At 55.0% G+C, this 16,072-nt stretch overlaps 1 protein-coding gene across 3 annotated transcripts in view; it reads left to right on the top strand.

The window, feature by feature from the left end:
- TMEM63B (transmembrane protein 63B) overlaps positions 1 to 14,115 on the top strand; it is a 48,362-nt gene extending 34,247 nt beyond the window's left edge. For all 3 annotated transcript variants that reach the window (XM_075042984.1, XM_075042982.1, XM_075042983.1), the window contains 20 exons: positions 1,442 to 1,532; positions 2,276 to 2,313; positions 3,092 to 3,234; positions 3,505 to 3,556; positions 3,845 to 3,953; positions 4,483 to 4,553; positions 5,393 to 5,473; positions 5,605 to 5,728; positions 5,800 to 5,933; positions 6,080 to 6,217; positions 6,495 to 6,648; positions 6,917 to 7,023; positions 7,830 to 7,916; positions 9,286 to 9,351; positions 9,492 to 9,654; positions 9,808 to 9,913; positions 10,071 to 10,238; positions 10,379 to 10,494; positions 10,729 to 10,809; positions 11,588 to 14,115. In XM_075042984.1, the coding sequence (XP_074899085.1) occupies positions 1,442 to 1,532; positions 2,276 to 2,313; positions 3,092 to 3,234; positions 3,505 to 3,556; positions 3,845 to 3,953; positions 4,483 to 4,553; positions 5,393 to 5,473; positions 5,605 to 5,728; positions 5,800 to 5,933; positions 6,080 to 6,217; positions 6,495 to 6,648; positions 6,917 to 7,023; positions 7,830 to 7,916; positions 9,286 to 9,351; positions 9,492 to 9,654; positions 9,808 to 9,913; positions 10,071 to 10,238; positions 10,379 to 10,494; positions 10,729 to 10,809; positions 11,588 to 11,752 (2,194 nt within the window). In that variant the 3' untranslated portion in view covers positions 11,753 to 14,115. The remainder of the gene's footprint in view (positions 1 to 1,441; positions 1,533 to 2,275; positions 2,314 to 3,091; positions 3,235 to 3,504; positions 3,557 to 3,844; positions 3,954 to 4,482; positions 4,554 to 5,392; positions 5,474 to 5,604; positions 5,729 to 5,799; positions 5,934 to 6,079; positions 6,218 to 6,494; positions 6,649 to 6,916; positions 7,024 to 7,829; positions 7,917 to 9,285; positions 9,352 to 9,491; positions 9,655 to 9,807; positions 9,914 to 10,070; positions 10,239 to 10,378; positions 10,495 to 10,728; positions 10,810 to 11,587) is intronic.
- The last annotated feature ends 1,957 nt before the right edge of the window (positions 14,116 to 16,072 follow it).

Here is a 16,072-nt window from a genome sequence, read left to right as displayed (position 1 = left end):
TGTTTTTCCAGTACCAAGGAGCCAAAAGCACACCATGTCATTGTGCTGGTCTCTCCCTGGGGCTGTGGACAGCAGAAATTCACCCTTGCTCCCTGTGCCCACCTGCAAGGCCTCTGGGATTTTAAAGGGCTGAAGGTCCAAGAGCTTGGTTGAAGCTCCCTCTGTCCCTCCAGCAGAGCAGGGTGTTGGGCTGTGCAGTCGCAAGGCTGCACACCACTGTCTAATCTGCACTGCTGTAGTCCCATGACCTTCAGCTAATCTCCTTTTCCCCTCTCTGTGTTACTTCCAGCTAGGGACTCAGCAGGTGCTGCTCTGCTCTGAGAGAGGCCATGTGTCCCATCCTCTTTCCTTTAGCAGGGTCATAAGGGTCTTTGCTTATTCTCCTTCCCATAGTGTCATCCACTTTGTCTTTAGCACTTGTCTCTCAGCTGCTTCTTCTCCAGGTTCTTGCCCATCTGATCCACCTTGAGCCTGTACTGGTTACAGGGAGACCATGTTTTCATCTGTTTTTTTTCCTTTGCTTCTAGCCTTCAGATCAGTCATACCTCTTGCACCTCCAAGGTCCCAGCCTGCTGTTGCTATCTTGCAAGTGCTATTTAATTTAGGTCTCAGGACCATTTTCTTGTCTCCTTTGCCAGCTGGCCTCCACCCCCGTTCATAGTGGGAGCTGTTGTCTGCCTTGAATGCTTCTGCTGCAGGTTCTTCATCTAGGTCCCTGCCTGTGCCTGGAGTAAAGTGGCCTGGGGTATTCACCTCTCTTGCTTTCCTGTCCTTTAGCCTGTGGTCGTTCACTTCTAGCTCTTTGCCCTGCTCCTGCTGGAGGGATTTCCAGGCAGGAGGCCCAGCTGAGGCTGGCTCCAGGCAGCACAGCTGCTGGGACTCAGCCGTGTTCCTCCTCCTCCTGGCTTCCCCTGCACTGAAGCACTAAGGGTGGGGAGGACTGGTGTAGTGGGATACAGCCCGCCAGACTCCCAGCCTTCCTCTTCCCTAAGGCAAGCGAGGCCCTCCAGGACGGAGCCGCTGCCAGCACCTCTCCGGAGTGCCGGGGCTGCCGCCTCGTGGCTGCACCAGAGCCAGAGGGGCTGCAGCACCCTCTGGTTCCCACCTCCTCTCCTCTGTCTAAACCCTGTGCTAAACAGACCTCACCTCTCCTCCATGGCAGCAGCCGCCAGCCCCTCCTTGCAGGGGCTGCTGCATAACACAGGTGCCTCTCAGAAGGTGCTGAGCAAGTAGTGTCCACGGGAGCTGCTGGGCACAGGGTGCTGTCTGAGGAGGGGTCTCTGCGTACTGCTGCCTCTGCTCTCTGATCTTGCCTCTCTGTCTGACCTGGGGCAAGCTGACCTGAACTAACCTCTGATCTTCTGGGTGCCCTTGTTTCCTAGCAAGGCTGCCTCCCTCACATCTTCTAACTTTCTCCCTTGCCTCCTGCTTGTCATTTTAGCGTAGCCTCTGCCCTGCACTCTGACAACCATGACCGCTACGAGCGCCTCACCTCCGTCTCCAGCTCTGTGGACTTCGACCAGAGGGACAATGTGAGTAACAGCTAGAGTCAAATACCTTGCCTTTGCGTGACCAGGAGCCCACAGCTTGTCTGAACCAAGGGCTTTTCAGAAGAAATGCTGTTTGCCCATCCCTGGGCCTTAGGTCCCACACATTGTAGAGCTAAAGGAGATATAACTATGTGGCTTCTAGACGTGTGCTTAAATAAGTAGTCTGTACATCTCTGTGGCTTAATGGACATCTGTCCAGCCTATAGTCTCAGCATTACAAACAATACTTGCCAGGTCCTCCTCACACCCTTATCTCCACTGCTGTTTTCCTCTCTAAAAGGGAGACAGAGTTCAGTAGGATAAGAGGGTCTGATGGGCAGGTGGTGAAGCTCCCAGGAAATATTCTTCCCCCAGGTGTCCTTTGAGGAGCACTGGCTTGGCCCAGCTTTCCTTCCCAGTCCCTACAGAGCTCCTGTTGTCCAGGATGATGGCTAAAGTACCTGTGTGGTGAATTTTCTGGGTGTCTCTAGTCTGTGGAGAGCTGGTAGGGGACAGCCACATGGCAGAGTCCAGCCTGTGTTGTGCCTCATGGAGTAGCACTGTCATCTCCTTCACCTTGGCCCATCTGTAGCTCTGCATGTCTGGGTGCTCATGGTCTGTGCCCCCCCAAGCCAAGTCTGTGGAGATGCAAGGACACCAGCCTGGTCCCCTTAGCCTTTGAAGATAGAAGCAGGGTTAAGGGAACATGGAGTGATGTGAGACCCTCCTGTCTTCTTTCTGCACAGGGTTTCTGCTCCTGGCTGACAGCCATCTTCAGGATAAAGTAAGTGCCCAAGGACCTGCATGGGGGAACCACGTGGGGAAGAAGGAGAGGCAGTGCAGGGTGTTAGGTCACCCAGTGCAGTTACAGCTGTGTGAAGCTGCTGCCCTTGCTGCAGCCCCTTCTCTGAAGGACACAAGCAAAGTGTGTCCTCTGGAGACGACAAGCAAAGATGGGACTCGAGGAGTCTTAAAGCCAAAACTAAGGTCACACAGTGAGTCTCTTGACAGAGGAGGGCACCCAGCCCAGGTTTCCCCTGCCTCAGTCCCATCTCAAAAACACTGTCCACTGCTCTGCAGAGATGCTCCTCTCCCTGGGACTTTTGATAGGGGCACTGCTGTCTGAGGAATGGCACAGAGGGGACTGGAGGATGCAGGAAGACACCCCAGCCTGATGATGCTCAGGAGTAGTCTCCTAAGCACTTCTTGGCTTCAGAGTGCTGCAGGATAGTGTCAGCCATCCCGTATTTCAGCAGGGGAGGCAAGGCCCACCAGAATGGTGTGAGGTGGGGTTTGCATTTATCCAGCTACCTGTCCTGGGGGGCAGAGGGCAGGAGTGTGGAGAGTGGGGCTGCAGTAAGCATTGCATGGGGAGGTTTCTGCCCAGGCTGGTTCAAGGCTGGGTGCTGGGCTCCCTGCCCCAGGGCCTGGCCACGGGTCCAGAGGGCAGAACCAGGGGTGCTGTGTGGGCTCAAACCAGGAGGGCAGCCATGACCCTGTGCTTTTTTCTAGCACTTGAGGGAATGTAGAAGATTGCCTGACGGCCTTTCTCTCCCCGGCAGGGATGATGAGATTCGGGACAAATGCGGGGGTGATGCGGTGCACTACCTGTCCTTCCAGAGGCACATCATCGGGCTGCTGGTGGCTGTGGGTGTGCTCTCTGTGGGCATCGTGCTACCTGTCAACTTCTCAGGGGACCTACTAGGTGAGAGCAGGGAGCCTTTGGCTGGGCGGGGGGAGCTGCTTTCAAGACCATGTGCCAGACCACTGGGGAGCAGTGGAAGGCAGGACAGGACTCACACAGACAAACCCTGACTGCTGTCCCACTTCAAGCGTGGTGCATCTAGAGGGTCATCCTGGGCAGCTTGGGTTTTGGGGTGTCCTGCAGGTGAGATTCCTGCCATAGCCCACCCCAGTGGTGCTCTGTGCCACTCATTATGACTGAATGTGCTTGTGTCTGCCTCTTTCTCCCTAGAAAACAATGCCTACAGCTTTGGGAGGACAACTATTGCTAACCTGAATTCTGGGTATGTGTGGGAAGTGGTGGGATGGATAATTGAGGCCCTTAAGGGTATTTTGTAAATGACCACTTGCTGCAGAGCATCACCTCCTTGAAGGTTGCGTTTCTGCTCTTGCTGTGAGGCTGCTGTCCCTGCTCCAGTTTCCAGGCTGAGCTCCTGGAATTTGGCTGTAGGGCATGTGGGTGCCATGCCAGTTACTCTGCTCATGGCCCCAGTGCCTTGAGGGCCTAACTAGCCATACACAGACTTGTAGTGGCAACTTTGCATTGGCCTTTGTGGTCTCTCTTGTGACAGGAATAACCTGCTGTGGCTGCACACATCTTTTGCCTTCCTGTACCTGCTGCTGACAGTGTACAGCATGCGCCGTCACACCTCCAAGATGCGCTACAAAGAGGATGACTTGGTGAGCAGGATCTGGCCACTCTCCCAGGCACATTTTCCCATACCCTTCTGTTCAGTCAGGTGGCCTTGGAGAGAGTGCAGAGCACCCCACTTCCCACAGCAATTTGGGGCTGTCTTGTTTTGGCTGTTCTTTTATTCTGCCTGGCCAAAGGCAGATCTCCAGAGCAGCAGCCCTGACTGCCTGTGGGGAAAAAGGAGAGGCCTGCACTGGGTCGGCGTGTAGGGGGGGACCCTGTGCCTTCCTCAGGTTGCTCCAGCTGCTTTTGCCTTCTTGGTGTCTTAAGGGTACCCCCTGTTTCTGTTCAGGCAGCTGCAGTATAAGTCCCTAACCTGTCAGTCTGCAGTGCACAAGGATGCAGGATGCCAACAGCTAGTGAAAGCATAGGAGAGGGGGAGCCTTGGGTGCTAGAAGTGATGGGGCTGCCCTTTCCCATCGCTGACTCAGGCTTTGTGGGGGGGGGTGCTACAATCCGGTCTTCCACACTATCCATACCTATTTGCCCTCCCCTTTTTTTCTTCCTTCCTTCCAGGTTAAGCGAACTCTCTTCATCAATGGGATCTCAAAATATGCTGAGCCAGAGAAGATCAAGAAGCATTTTGAGTGAGTCTCACTGTGACCCTAATTAAAGGCTGCTCTGTAACAGGGATGTTTTTATTGAGGTAGTACTCATGTTACCTGGAATGGCAATAATATATTGAGAGCAGAAAGCTACTCAAAATCGGTGAACACTTTTATTTTGGGCATCTCTGCTGTTTTTCTGCACAAATTTTTATCTGAATGTGCAGTGTCCTTGGTTTTGTGCCTTGGGATATGCCCAGCTATCTCTTGCAGAGCCATGGGGGGTCAGCCTAGTAAGTAGTGGACAGGGCATGTCCTGAGATGTAGTCAAGCTCAGAGATGAGATGCAGGCAGGAGGCGCTCAAGCAGTGACTATGGGATGTTGTGCTGCTGCTTCTGCCCTGATCACAGTCCTTGTAGAAAAGTTTTGGGGTTTTTTGTTTTTGTTTTTTTAACAAAAAAATGAAATTCCTTTTCCATCAGGACCTCAATGAACACACTGTCAGGGCCACGTTTAGAAGCACCATGAGGAGAGAATAAATGCTTTGTACCCTTTGGGAACCTTTCCACCTCTTTCTTACCCCAAGCCCTGTGGCCCATGAAGGCAGAGAGGGGGTGTGAAATCAGAGAGGTGCCTTGCTGCCACAGACTGATAGTCCAAAGAGGCTCCTTGTGCCAGAGCCTGGAGGATGTCGTGTTTGCCCCATGTGTTGCTTCTATAAGGGACAGAGCCTGCAGGGTCCCCTGCTGCCCCCAGCAAGCTCTTACTATGCATCATGATGCTCAGTCCAGGGCAGGAGAGAAGCCGTGGATGCGTGGGGTTTGCTTGAGGGTACAGCCTTTGATGCTGGGTGTGATGAGCTGGTGCTTCCCATCTGCAGGGAGGCCTACGCCAACTGTACCGTCCTGGAGGCCCGTCCCTGCTATGATGTGGCCCGGCTGATGTTCCTCGATGCAGAGAGGTAACCCCTGGTTTGGGAGAGAAGGCAGGGTGGGCTGATACCACAGGTTCTCCTTCAAGTCTGGTGCCACAGGAGCTTTTCTGAGCCACCCTCTTTTCTTTCCTTCCTTGTCTTCTACTCTCCTGTTTCAGGAAGAAAGCTGAGCGTGGGCGAATCTACTTCACCAACCTGCAGAGCAAAGACAACACTCCATCCATGATCAACCCCAAGCCCTGTGGCCACCTGTGCTGCTGTGTCATCAGGGGCTGCGAGGAGGTGGTAGATGGTGGGGCACATGGGGGCTTGGGTCCCCAGGTCTCTGCTCTGACCCCTGTCCTTCTGCCCAGGTGGAGGCCATCGAGTACTATACCAAGCTGGAGGAGAAGCTCAAAGATGATTACAAGCGGGAGAAGGAGAAGGTGAATGAAAAGCCGCTGGGGATGGCCTTTGTCACCTTCCACAATGAGACCATCACAGCCATGTGAGTGCAGAGGGTCCTGTCCTCCCCAGGAAGGTGACCTGTCCCACCTCTCACCTAAAATCAGAGGAATGCCAGTGCTAAGGCTTCCCTCCCAGCTTGTCCCTGCCAGCCCTCTGCATCAACATCTCCCTCTTTCTCTTTTCCAGAATCCTCAAAGATTTCAACGCCTGTAAGTGCCAGGGCTGTGCATGCCGTGGGGAGCCCAGGGCCTCCTCCTGCAGTGAGTCCCTCCACGTCTCCAACTGGACAGTCAGCTATGCCCCTGACCCACAGAACATCTACTGGTGAGCTGCTCTGTGGGGCTCAGCGGGCCCTGCCATGGAAAAGGGGTGCATCCTCGCTGTCTCCCTCCCTATCTGCTCCTCTGGTAACTGAATGAGTTGTTCTTGCTGAAGCCCAGCCTGGCTGAGCTAGAAGTCTGATCTGACTTGGAAGGCAAAAGCCTTGGGCTGGCGCCCTAAGTGCTGTTCATACAGGCTGGGCTGTGGTGTGGATATGAGGGCCTAGATCTGCCCTTCTTCCCCATGCAGCCATCCTGATGCCTTCCTTCCCTCCTCCCAGGGAACACCTCTCCATCCGGGGCTTCATCTGGTGGATCCGCTGCCTCGTGATCAATGTGGTCCTCTTCATCCTCCTCTTCTTCCTCACCACCCCTGCTATCATCATCACCACTATGGACAAGTTCAATGTCACTAAGCCTGTGGAGTACCTCAATGTAAGGCCTTTGGAGACAGCTGCAGGATGGGTAGCATAGGAACCACCCCAAGGCACAACAGCCCCTGCGAGGGAGGGGATAGGGAGAGAGATTGTCAGTGTTCCCCAGGACCTGTTAGCCTGGCCATGAGGGAGGTGCTGAGCCTGGCCAGGGTCCAGTGGCAGCTGCAGTGCTGGGGACTCGGCGTCAGCAAAGACAGCTCTACCTGTGGCTGGCGCAAGAGCTCCCACACTGTGTAACATGCAGTCTCTTCTCTGTCTTGTTGCAGAACCCCATCATCACCCAATTCTTCCCCACCCTGCTGCTGTGGTGCTTCTCTGCTCTGCTGCCCACCATTGTGTATTACTCTGCCTTCTTTGAAGCGCACTGGACCAGGTAAGGAGAGCCAGCACCTGTTCTTAGTTGTACCAGCGTGCTGCCTGGCCACTAGACACTTCTCACTGATGTAAAGCTCCTGACTGGATTCTTCTGCTTGAACTTCTGTCTTCCACTCTAAGCATGGTGTTATGTTGCACCTCTTGGACACCGGGGGTCTGCTGTAGACAGGTGTTCTGCCAATCCTTAGCTGTTGTGCAGCATGGTTGTCTGAGCAGAGCTTGATGTAGGTCTACAAGAAGAAGAAAGCTGGGAGGAGTTGGGGCTGGTCACTGTGAGAAATGCTAGTAGTGAGGGAAGTCTTGTCTCAGGTGAGCGGGCAGGGGTGGCGTGCCTGTTCTCATGTGTAAGTCATAGCTTTTCCAAGGGAAACTAGCCTTAGCTGCTATGACTTCTGGCCACAGGGAAGGTATCTGAAGTGCAGAGCACTAGAAATGTGCTGCTTGTGAGGTACATTCCCCACAGGATGTGCAGTGTAAGCTTTATTTTCTGCTCTATGTTGCAAAGACTGGTGGGGAGGTTGTCACCAGCTCCGAGGACTGCGGGTCAGGAGAGATTATTGCAGAGTCCTGTAAAGATACAAGGGCTGGGAGGGCCTGTGAGACAAGGGGGGAGGAACTGGGACTCAAGAAGAGACCTCAGACACACTGGAGGGGAAAAAGGGCATATTCATGTAGCAGTAGTGGACAGGGTGGGATTCAAATTAGACACCGGGAAGTACTTTCTAATGAGAAAGCGATAGGGGCACCGCTCCTGGGGCTGGTGGGGTGACAGTGAAAGATTAACAGCCTCCTCTCTGCCCTCAGGTCTGGAGAGAACAGGACGACCATGCACAAGTGTTACACCTTCCTCATCTTCATGGTCTTGCTGCTGCCATCATTGGGCCTGAGCAGGTAGGGGTGGTGGGAAGGGAAAGCAGGTGCAGACACCTGGAGCATGGGGAGGGTTGAGATGCACCCCTGTTTGTTCATCTACACTACATCCTTTCCCCACTGCACAAGTGCCCTGGCCACCATCCCATTGGGAAGGTGGCATTTAGTTCTGGTTATGGGGCCAGGCCAGATCATACCTGTCTGGGTTTCTTGGAGCTTATTTGAATCAATCTGCAGATGCATTGACATGTGCTGTGGTATTACAAATAATGCAGCAAAAACTGGCATGGTTGATGCATGCATGTGAAAAGTTTGCTCAAGGTCTGCTGGTGAAGGAGGCACTCCCCACCTCTGTACTAAGTGCACTCTCCAAATTTTGCACAAAACTAGTGAATTCCCCATTTGCAACAGAACTGAGTAGGTTGCACTGCTTGGCTGGGTGGGATAGTTGTGTAGGCTGCAGCAATACTCGTCTGTTTGGATGCAGGCCCCAAGTTTTCCTGCAGGGGTTATAGAAATGCCCTGTGGCAAACAGCAGTGCATCAGTTGCCAGCCATCAGCATAGGCTCCCAGCACTGAACAGTGGTCAAGTAGGGAAACAGTGTGAGGAAGGAAAAACTGGAGGGTGGGAATGGGATGGGGGGTCCTGGTAGAGACTTACTTACATGTTGTAGGGTGGGGGATATACAGCCCCTCAGTGATGAAGTCAAGCAGCTCCTGAGAATGGACAAACCCTTTGATAGAAGCAGAAGAATAGTCCTCCATCCCGGTGGGTGACTATAACATTTCCCAGCCAGATTAAAAATGCCTTATTGTGTATAGCCTTGTGACCTAGGCAGGTGAATGCTCTCACAAGGTTTGCATTTTGACCAGATACTGTTAAACAGATTGCACTTCCTTCCGAGGACTCTGTCCCCCTGCTGTTGCCTCTGGAGCTCTGTACCTGTACCTGAGGTGCCAGAGGATTGGGTGGTTTTATATCAAAAAATCAGAATTGAGAAAAATGTGGGGTTTTTTTCTCCTAAGGGATTTTTTTAATATCTGTGTTGGAGAGTACCTTGTACCTAACCGGTTTCTTCTGTCGAGTCAGCCACCTGTTCCTTGCATGGATGTTGTGCCCAAACAGAGGGCAGAGGAAAATACTGATAGGATCAGGGCAAAGGGAGAAGAACACATGAGAGTGGGAAGCTTTATGTTTTGATGCTGCACTGTTTTTCCCAGTGTCTGATTTACATAATTGCTGGTGACACATCCCAAGAGGGAACAGAACAGTCTATAGTCAGAGCTTTGGGTCCTTCTAGAGCAGCTTCGCTTCCACATGTTTGCATATGCATGTCAGTCTATAGCCACTTCTGACTGTTACTCTCCTTCTTGCCCACCTCCTCCACAGCTTGGATGTGTTTTTCCGCTGGTTGTTTGACAAAAAATTCCTCGCTGAAGCCGCTGTGCGATTTGAGTAAGTGGAGTTGGGCAGAAGGGCCTTCTTTGCAATGGGGGGAGGTTCTTGTTGGTACTGGACTGGTATTGAGGGTTCCTGGCTGCTGCCCTGCAAGGGGGGAGCACATCCTGCAGCCTGCTTTTGCTGCACCTCCTCAGGTGTGTGTTCCTGCCGGACAATGGGGCCTTCTTCGTCAACTATGTCATTGCCTCTGCCTTCATCGGGAATGCCATGGACCTGCTGCGCATCCCCGGCTTGCTAATGTACATGATACGTCTCTGCCTGGCCCGCTCGGCTGCTGAGCGGAGGAATGTCAAACGAGTATGTAGTGGGGCTGAGGGGGTGGGTTGTGGCCTCCACCTGGGGATGGGAGTGCTGTGATGGGGCGCCCAATGCTGTGTGTACAGCTGAGTGTGTTGCACATCCCGCTCAGCTCCCAGGGTCATGCTGACAGGTCTGTGTTCCCTCTGGCAGCACCAGGCCTATGAGTTCCAGTTTGGGGCTGCTTATGCCTGGATGATGTGCGTCTTCACTGTGGTCATGACATACAGCATCACCTGCCCCATCATTGTCCCTTTTGGTAAGTGATCCCCCTCTGCCTCCCTGTGTCAGAGGCTGGGGAGAGCTCGAGGCTGGGAGGCAAGAAGGGTGGCACAGAGCAGATATTCCCTGTCAGTCAGAGGCACTGGGGAAGAAGCTGATTCCCTGCTCTGCTGGCATCCCTCCCTTTCTCCCAGGCCTCATGTACATGCTGCTTAAGCACCTGGTGGACCGATACAACCTGTATTATGCTTACTTGCCTGCAAAACTGGACAAGAAGATCCATTCGGGGGCTGTGAACCAGGTGGTGGCAGCCCCCATCCTCTGCCTCTTCTGGCTTCTCTTCTTCTCCACCATGCGCACAGGTGAGCACTGGGCTGGGATGCCAGCCCCTGGCTTCCTACAGAGCTGCTTCCCTGGCCAGGCTGTGGTCCTGGCAGCCCCCAGCCATGGAGCATGGTCAGGGTCCCTCTGACACCACCACTTTGGTTTTCCTTTGCCCCAGGTTTCCTGGCCCCCACTTCCATGTTCACCTTTGTGGTCCTCGTGATCACTATTGTGATCTGCCTGTGTCACGTCTGCTTTGGGCACTTCAAATACCTCAGCGCTCACAACTACAAGGTGAGGTGGAGTGCTGGGTGGGGGTGTGGGATCCTTCTTCTTGGGAGCACAGTTCAGCAGCGAAACAGTGGGGGCTCTGGGGGGACCCCAGACTGCTCCCCAGCAGAGCCTCTCAACCCTGGCTTCACAGAGGGGACAGTCCCAAAGCTGTCCCTGCTGCCTGTATGCTGCTCCTGTGGTGGGACAGCAAATGTGTTGCCCCAGCAGTCTGTCAGTTTCTCCTTTCCTCTCCAGATTGACCACACGGAGGTAGACACCATAGAAAACAGGCAGAACGGGAGACCTGCCACCAGTCTGCCAGCTCCCAAATCAGCTGTGAGTCCCTTTCCCCAGTTCCATGCCCTGGTGTGCTCCTTACCCAGGTTTGGGAAGGAGGAGGTAACTCCCTGTCCAAGTACCTCGCTCTTCACCTCTCTGAGGCACCACTGTGCTTTGTGGACTCTTCTGTCCCCTACCCAACTCTCTGAGATCCCAGAGTCAGTTTTTTTAACTTCTCCTTGGCTCACTGGCTCATTCCAGCTGCTTCCTTCTACCATGAGATTCTTCTAGTTGGGGTCTGCTTGGGGCTGTTCAGGGAGTACATACAGAGATGCAGTAAAGCAGAGCCTTCTGCTTCCTCGGGAGAGCAGGGCTGGGGTGTGCACATGTAATCCAGGCTTATTCCCAGTCTCCATGTACCTAAGGGCAGTGGCATCTCTCCAAAAGGAGATTCCCCATAAGGAGGCAGGCACAGCCTCAGAGGGACATGTCCACTGGCAAAAAAGGGAGCACAGTCTTCCAGTTCACATGAGGTCCAAAGAGCTGAGAAGTCCCATGCTTTCCCAGCCCTGGCTCCCTGGGGGTGCTGCCTGTCCCAGGATGCTGGGGTTTGGCACATCCATTGTCGCAGGGCCAAGCCAGCCCCGCTTTTACCCCCTTTCCTGGTACATCCCATGGAGACTGGACCCTTCCTTGCCCTCCCAGCATATCCCCATGCTCAATCTCTTGCAAGGCACTTTGCATGTTGTGCTGTGCTGCCATGAGAAGCCCCTGGGCTCATGTGTGTTTCTGTTCTTTCCCCACCCCTCGCCTGTCCTGTGCCTGGCCCTGGCAGAAGTACATCGCCCAAGTGCTGCAGGACTCCTCGCCTGAGGGCGAAGCGACAGAGTCGGAGGAGCAGGGGTCGCAGGACGAGGAGCTCATCAACGCAGATGGCATGAATGACACGGATTTCCAGTCATGTGAGGACAGCCTGATAGAGAATGAGATCCACCAGTAGGGACCTCGGAAGGCGGGAGGGGAAGGAGGCCCAGGAGTGGGGCAGGCTGTGTGCATGGAGACCTAGGGAGAGGCACCCAAGGGTGCTGGCCATTGCCCTTGCCTGCCCACCCCCCAGGGCCGCTGCCTTCAGTGAGGGCAGGGGCCCTGCCACAAGCTCTCCATTTCCCTGTTCGTCCAGCAGCTCAGCAGTCATGCCTCTTACTAGCTACCTTTAATGTGTCCCCGGACCCCAAAACCCTGGGGGCTGGGGAGGAGGGGGGCTGTGACCCCCGTGGTGCTGCTCTGGACCTGCAGGGAGGAGGAAGGCTGGGTACTTTGTGGAGAGCAAGAGGGCGCAAGGGGAACCTTTGGGGTCTTCTCAGCAGGCCCCTCTGTCCCCTGTCCTCCTGGCGAGAAACTCTAATAATTTATTAGATTCACAGGAAGGTGATAAACAAAATGCTTTAGTCAGTGAATTGGAAGCCCCACCTAGGGAGGGGGGTGGCTTTTGTTGCACCTTCTCCCCATGCCTGCCCTTTCTCAACACCTTGCAGCATCCACTTGGCATGACATGCCAGGAGCTGGGCCAGGCACCAGGGGCTGGCGACAGAGACTTCCCCCCCACCCCACCCTGGCAAAGGTGACAGCCTGGCCTTTTGGTCAGGGGTGGCATCAACCTGGGAAGGGGCATGGGGTTGGCAGGAGCTGGGCAGCCCCTCACAGCGTGAGGGGTGCTGAGGGCATTTCTCATGGGCAGGAGGGAGGCGCAGGCAGCCTCTCCCCCAGGTCCTGTGCCCTCCTCCCCTAGGGGCACAGGCAGGGGATTGCAGCATCATTTTAAGTGGCTTTTTTTTTTTTTTTTTTTTTGCACATTGTACTCCCCTTTCAAACAGAAGTCAACTTGACCCCCATATGGTACTGTGACCTGACCCCCTCTGCTGCCCTGTGTCTGCACAGCAGGGTCAGGCCCAGGGATGGGGGTGGCTGTGCTGGGGGTCTCTTGGGTGCTAGGGAGAGGGGAGAAAGGGTACTGGACTGCAGGCCCTTGGCACCCTGCAGGATCAGTGCTGCCCAGTTGTGATGGGGCCCCTTGGGCTGCCTTCCTTGAGCTGCTACAGGGTCGTCCCCCAGCTGAGGCAGTCGGGGAGGGAGGGAGCCCTGGGAGAGCAGCCCCTGGAAGCCCTCTCCAAGCAAGCCCACCATCTTCAGGAGCACAGAAGCCTCGTGGAGCTGTGCTGGCTTTCTTCACCTGCCCTGACTGGGTGTAGGCTCCCCCAGCATCACTCAGCCTGAGAGAGGGGGCTGTTCTTCCCCTCCCTCTGCCTTTGCCCCCTCTCTGGTAATAGCTGTGTTCCAGAGGTAGTGAGGGGATAGGTTGGATGGGAGAGGTGGACTGGAGCCCTTGGCATCCACAGGGAGGTCTGACCTTGTTTGAAGGCTTTTTGTGAGGAGGTCTTTGGTCAGGATCAGTTGCCCTCAATTGCTTCCCCCCTCCCCTTGTGTAAAATGTAAAGGAAAATAATAAATCTCCCTGCTACTGAGCTATATTTATTTCCCTCAACTCCTTGCCACCATCCTGTTTGGTGCTCATTGCAGACACTACCACCCTCTCTTTGCCTATCATCTGCAGGTGCTGCTCTGGCTCACTGGGGCTGTGCCCTCCAGGGTCTGATGGGGCCAGGTGGAAAGGGACAGTCATTTACCTTTTCAATCACCTGTGCTGGCCCTGGAGCTCCAAGCACTTTAATAGACCTGAACAAGTGAAGTGTCAGCCCTGCCCAGCTCTGTTCTGGGGTAGGGTGATCGCATCCCATGGCTTTTCTCTCCGTCACCCCCTATTAGAGGAGGGGAGCCAGAGACACAGAGCAGGTGGGGGGGGCTGCTCTGAGGATGACATAGCTGACTTTCCTGTACACCTCTCTATAGGAATCCCAGGCCCAGAGGAAAGGGGGGATGGAGGGGAAGAGATGTGGGTCTGATGCATGGGGAGGGCAGGCCACCCCAGCTCCCAGGGCTCAACCAGGGCTGGAGTGCGTGCGGGTGCGGAGGGGCATGGTAAGTGTCACCCTGTCCCCTCCAGGGATGGGCTAGAAATGAAATGAGTATGTGAGCTGAGAGCTCCGGGTCCCCTCCCAGGCTGGGGGGGGAGAATGTTGATCCTGCTTCCCTATTCTTGCACCCACCTACTGCCCTTGCCCCCGGTCCAGCAGGCGGGCTGGGATATTCCAGTCTCTGTAGGTACGGCTGTAGCCCAGGACTCTCTTTGTGGCTGTCAGGGCTCTGCCTGCGGAGAGCTGTGTGTTCCGAGTGGCACTGTCTGTGTAGAGATGTGTATAATACCCTGTATATATTTGTGTACAAAAGTAAAAAGGAAAAAAAGGAGCTATTGTTCTTGCAGTCTTTTCTTTGTGGAGTGGGTTGGGAGCTGGGACCTGGGAGGAGAGGATCCGAGCTGCGGCAGGGATGCAGGAGCGTGCGCGGTGCAAAAGGAGGAGCAGGGGGTTGTGCGGTCCTCTTGTGTGAGCACAAGCCCTGCCCTGCTGCTGGGAACCCGGCTGTGTCTCACGGGTTCCAGCCCAAGTGGGCTCTCCCTCCGGCTTGCAGAGGCATCGAAGGCTTTGCTGCTAAAAGCGAGTTGGATGGGGAGCTGCATGCACTGAGGCTGGGATGGGGAAAGATGCTTTGGGGATGGTGTGGGAGAAGAGGGGAGGGGAGTTTTACTGGTAGCCTCTGTAGCAGATGTTAGCCCAACCCTATGGTCCCAATAGCAATTTATGTGACTGCTCCTGTCCCCTCCATCCAGGAATCTGTCTCCCAGCCTTGTTTGGGTGGACAGCTAAAAGCCTTTGGGAAAGGGTGAGGGATGCTAGATTCCTGGAGCACAGCTTGGCTGGGAACAATTTCGTGCTGTGTGATGCTGCTTGTAGCTCAGGCATTCTCCAAGCACAGGGGCAGGCAGCAAGCAGCCAGCCCCCAGGACTGCTCCCTGCTGCTCTCTGGTGCAGGCTGGAGCAGGGGTGGTTCCCAGGCAGCTGCTGCATGCTCGTTAATTTGTGTACAGTGGCTGTTACTTGGAGGATGGCACAAAGGAGAGGGGAGGTATGGGGCAGGCCTCAGAGATGGACAAGTGACCCCAGGCTCCCACCTCCATTCCCACCTTGCTGTATTCAGGCTCTGTGGCTTCATGTGCCAGCGGCACAGCGTGAGCAGGGGACAAAAAAAACTCTCCTTCCCCTGGCAGCCCACGGCCAAAGGACTGGGAAGAGGCAATGCCTGGGCACAGACAAAGAACCAAAAACCGAAAGAGGAACGGTGTGCACTGCCAAGTCCCTGCAGGCATCGCTGCGAAGCGAAGCTTGAGGGAAGAGAACAAGGAAATTGTATGGGTGTTTGGTGGAAACTGCTTCCAAGCACAAGGGGCAGGACATGGGACAGCCTGCAGGACAGGATTATGCAGGAGCTGTCTCCTACCCCAGGAGAGTCAGCTGTGAAAGCAGCTTTAAAGGCCACCGAGGGGTAATGAGGCAAGAGATGAACAGGAGGAGAATAGGATCACAACAAGAATGGGCAGTGTCTGGAGCGGATCTGTGCAGGCAGGATGGTCAGTGGTGGTGAAGGCCAAAGAAGAAGTTGGCAGAGCCATTCAGGCACAAGCTCAAAGCAGGAACAAACCCTGGTGGTGCAGGTCTGTTTGCTCCTTGTCTGAAAGCAACGCTGCTGTCTGCAGCTTGGTGCAGAGCTGGCTGGTGACCCCAGCAGGGCCCCCCTTGTTGCTTCCAGCTTGCAGGCAGTGGGGCAGCTGTCTTCTGGCTAAGATGGAGCAGCTGCTGTGGCATCCCAGAGCAAGACACCCCAAAGCCTCCTCTGTGCCAGGGTGGGCAGAACAAGCTGCCTGTGGCAGGCTCTCCTAGGTGGGGATGGGGATAAGGTCAGAGCCAGAGTATTCCTTTGTGGGTGTGGCAGCAGGACCATGCTACAGCTGGTTTTGAGTGTCCTCATTGCCCTTCCCTTGGGCAAGGGACACAGCTCCTAACCCCTTGTGCAACCTGCTCCCTGCTTAGCAAAGATTTGCCCGCCTGGGGTGGGGTGGGATGGGTTAGAAAGTAGGTGCTTTGTGAAGCCTGGGGGAGCAGCTGGGTGCTGGCTCCTTCAGTGAGGCAGTGTGGGCACAGCCTCCCTAGCTGCAGCCAGGCACGAGGAGAGGAGAAGGAGCCCCATGGTTGGTGACACCCATTGGGATCACCATGTTCAGCCCTGGCACCAGAAGGATGGCAGTGCAGAGCTTCTTCCCGGGGCTGGGGCAGGTGGGGCTGGGCCAGGCCGTGCCGAACTGGGCTGA

The sequence above is a fragment of the Buteo buteo genome, chromosome 12 (assembly GCF_964188355.1).
Source record: "Buteo buteo chromosome 12, bButBut1.hap1.1, whole genome shotgun sequence".
In the NCBI taxonomy this organism is placed as follows: Eukaryota; Metazoa; Chordata; class Aves; order Accipitriformes; family Accipitridae; genus Buteo; species Buteo buteo.
Note: the sequence above shows the minus strand (reverse complement) of the source record. Positions and strands in the feature narration are given on the sequence as shown.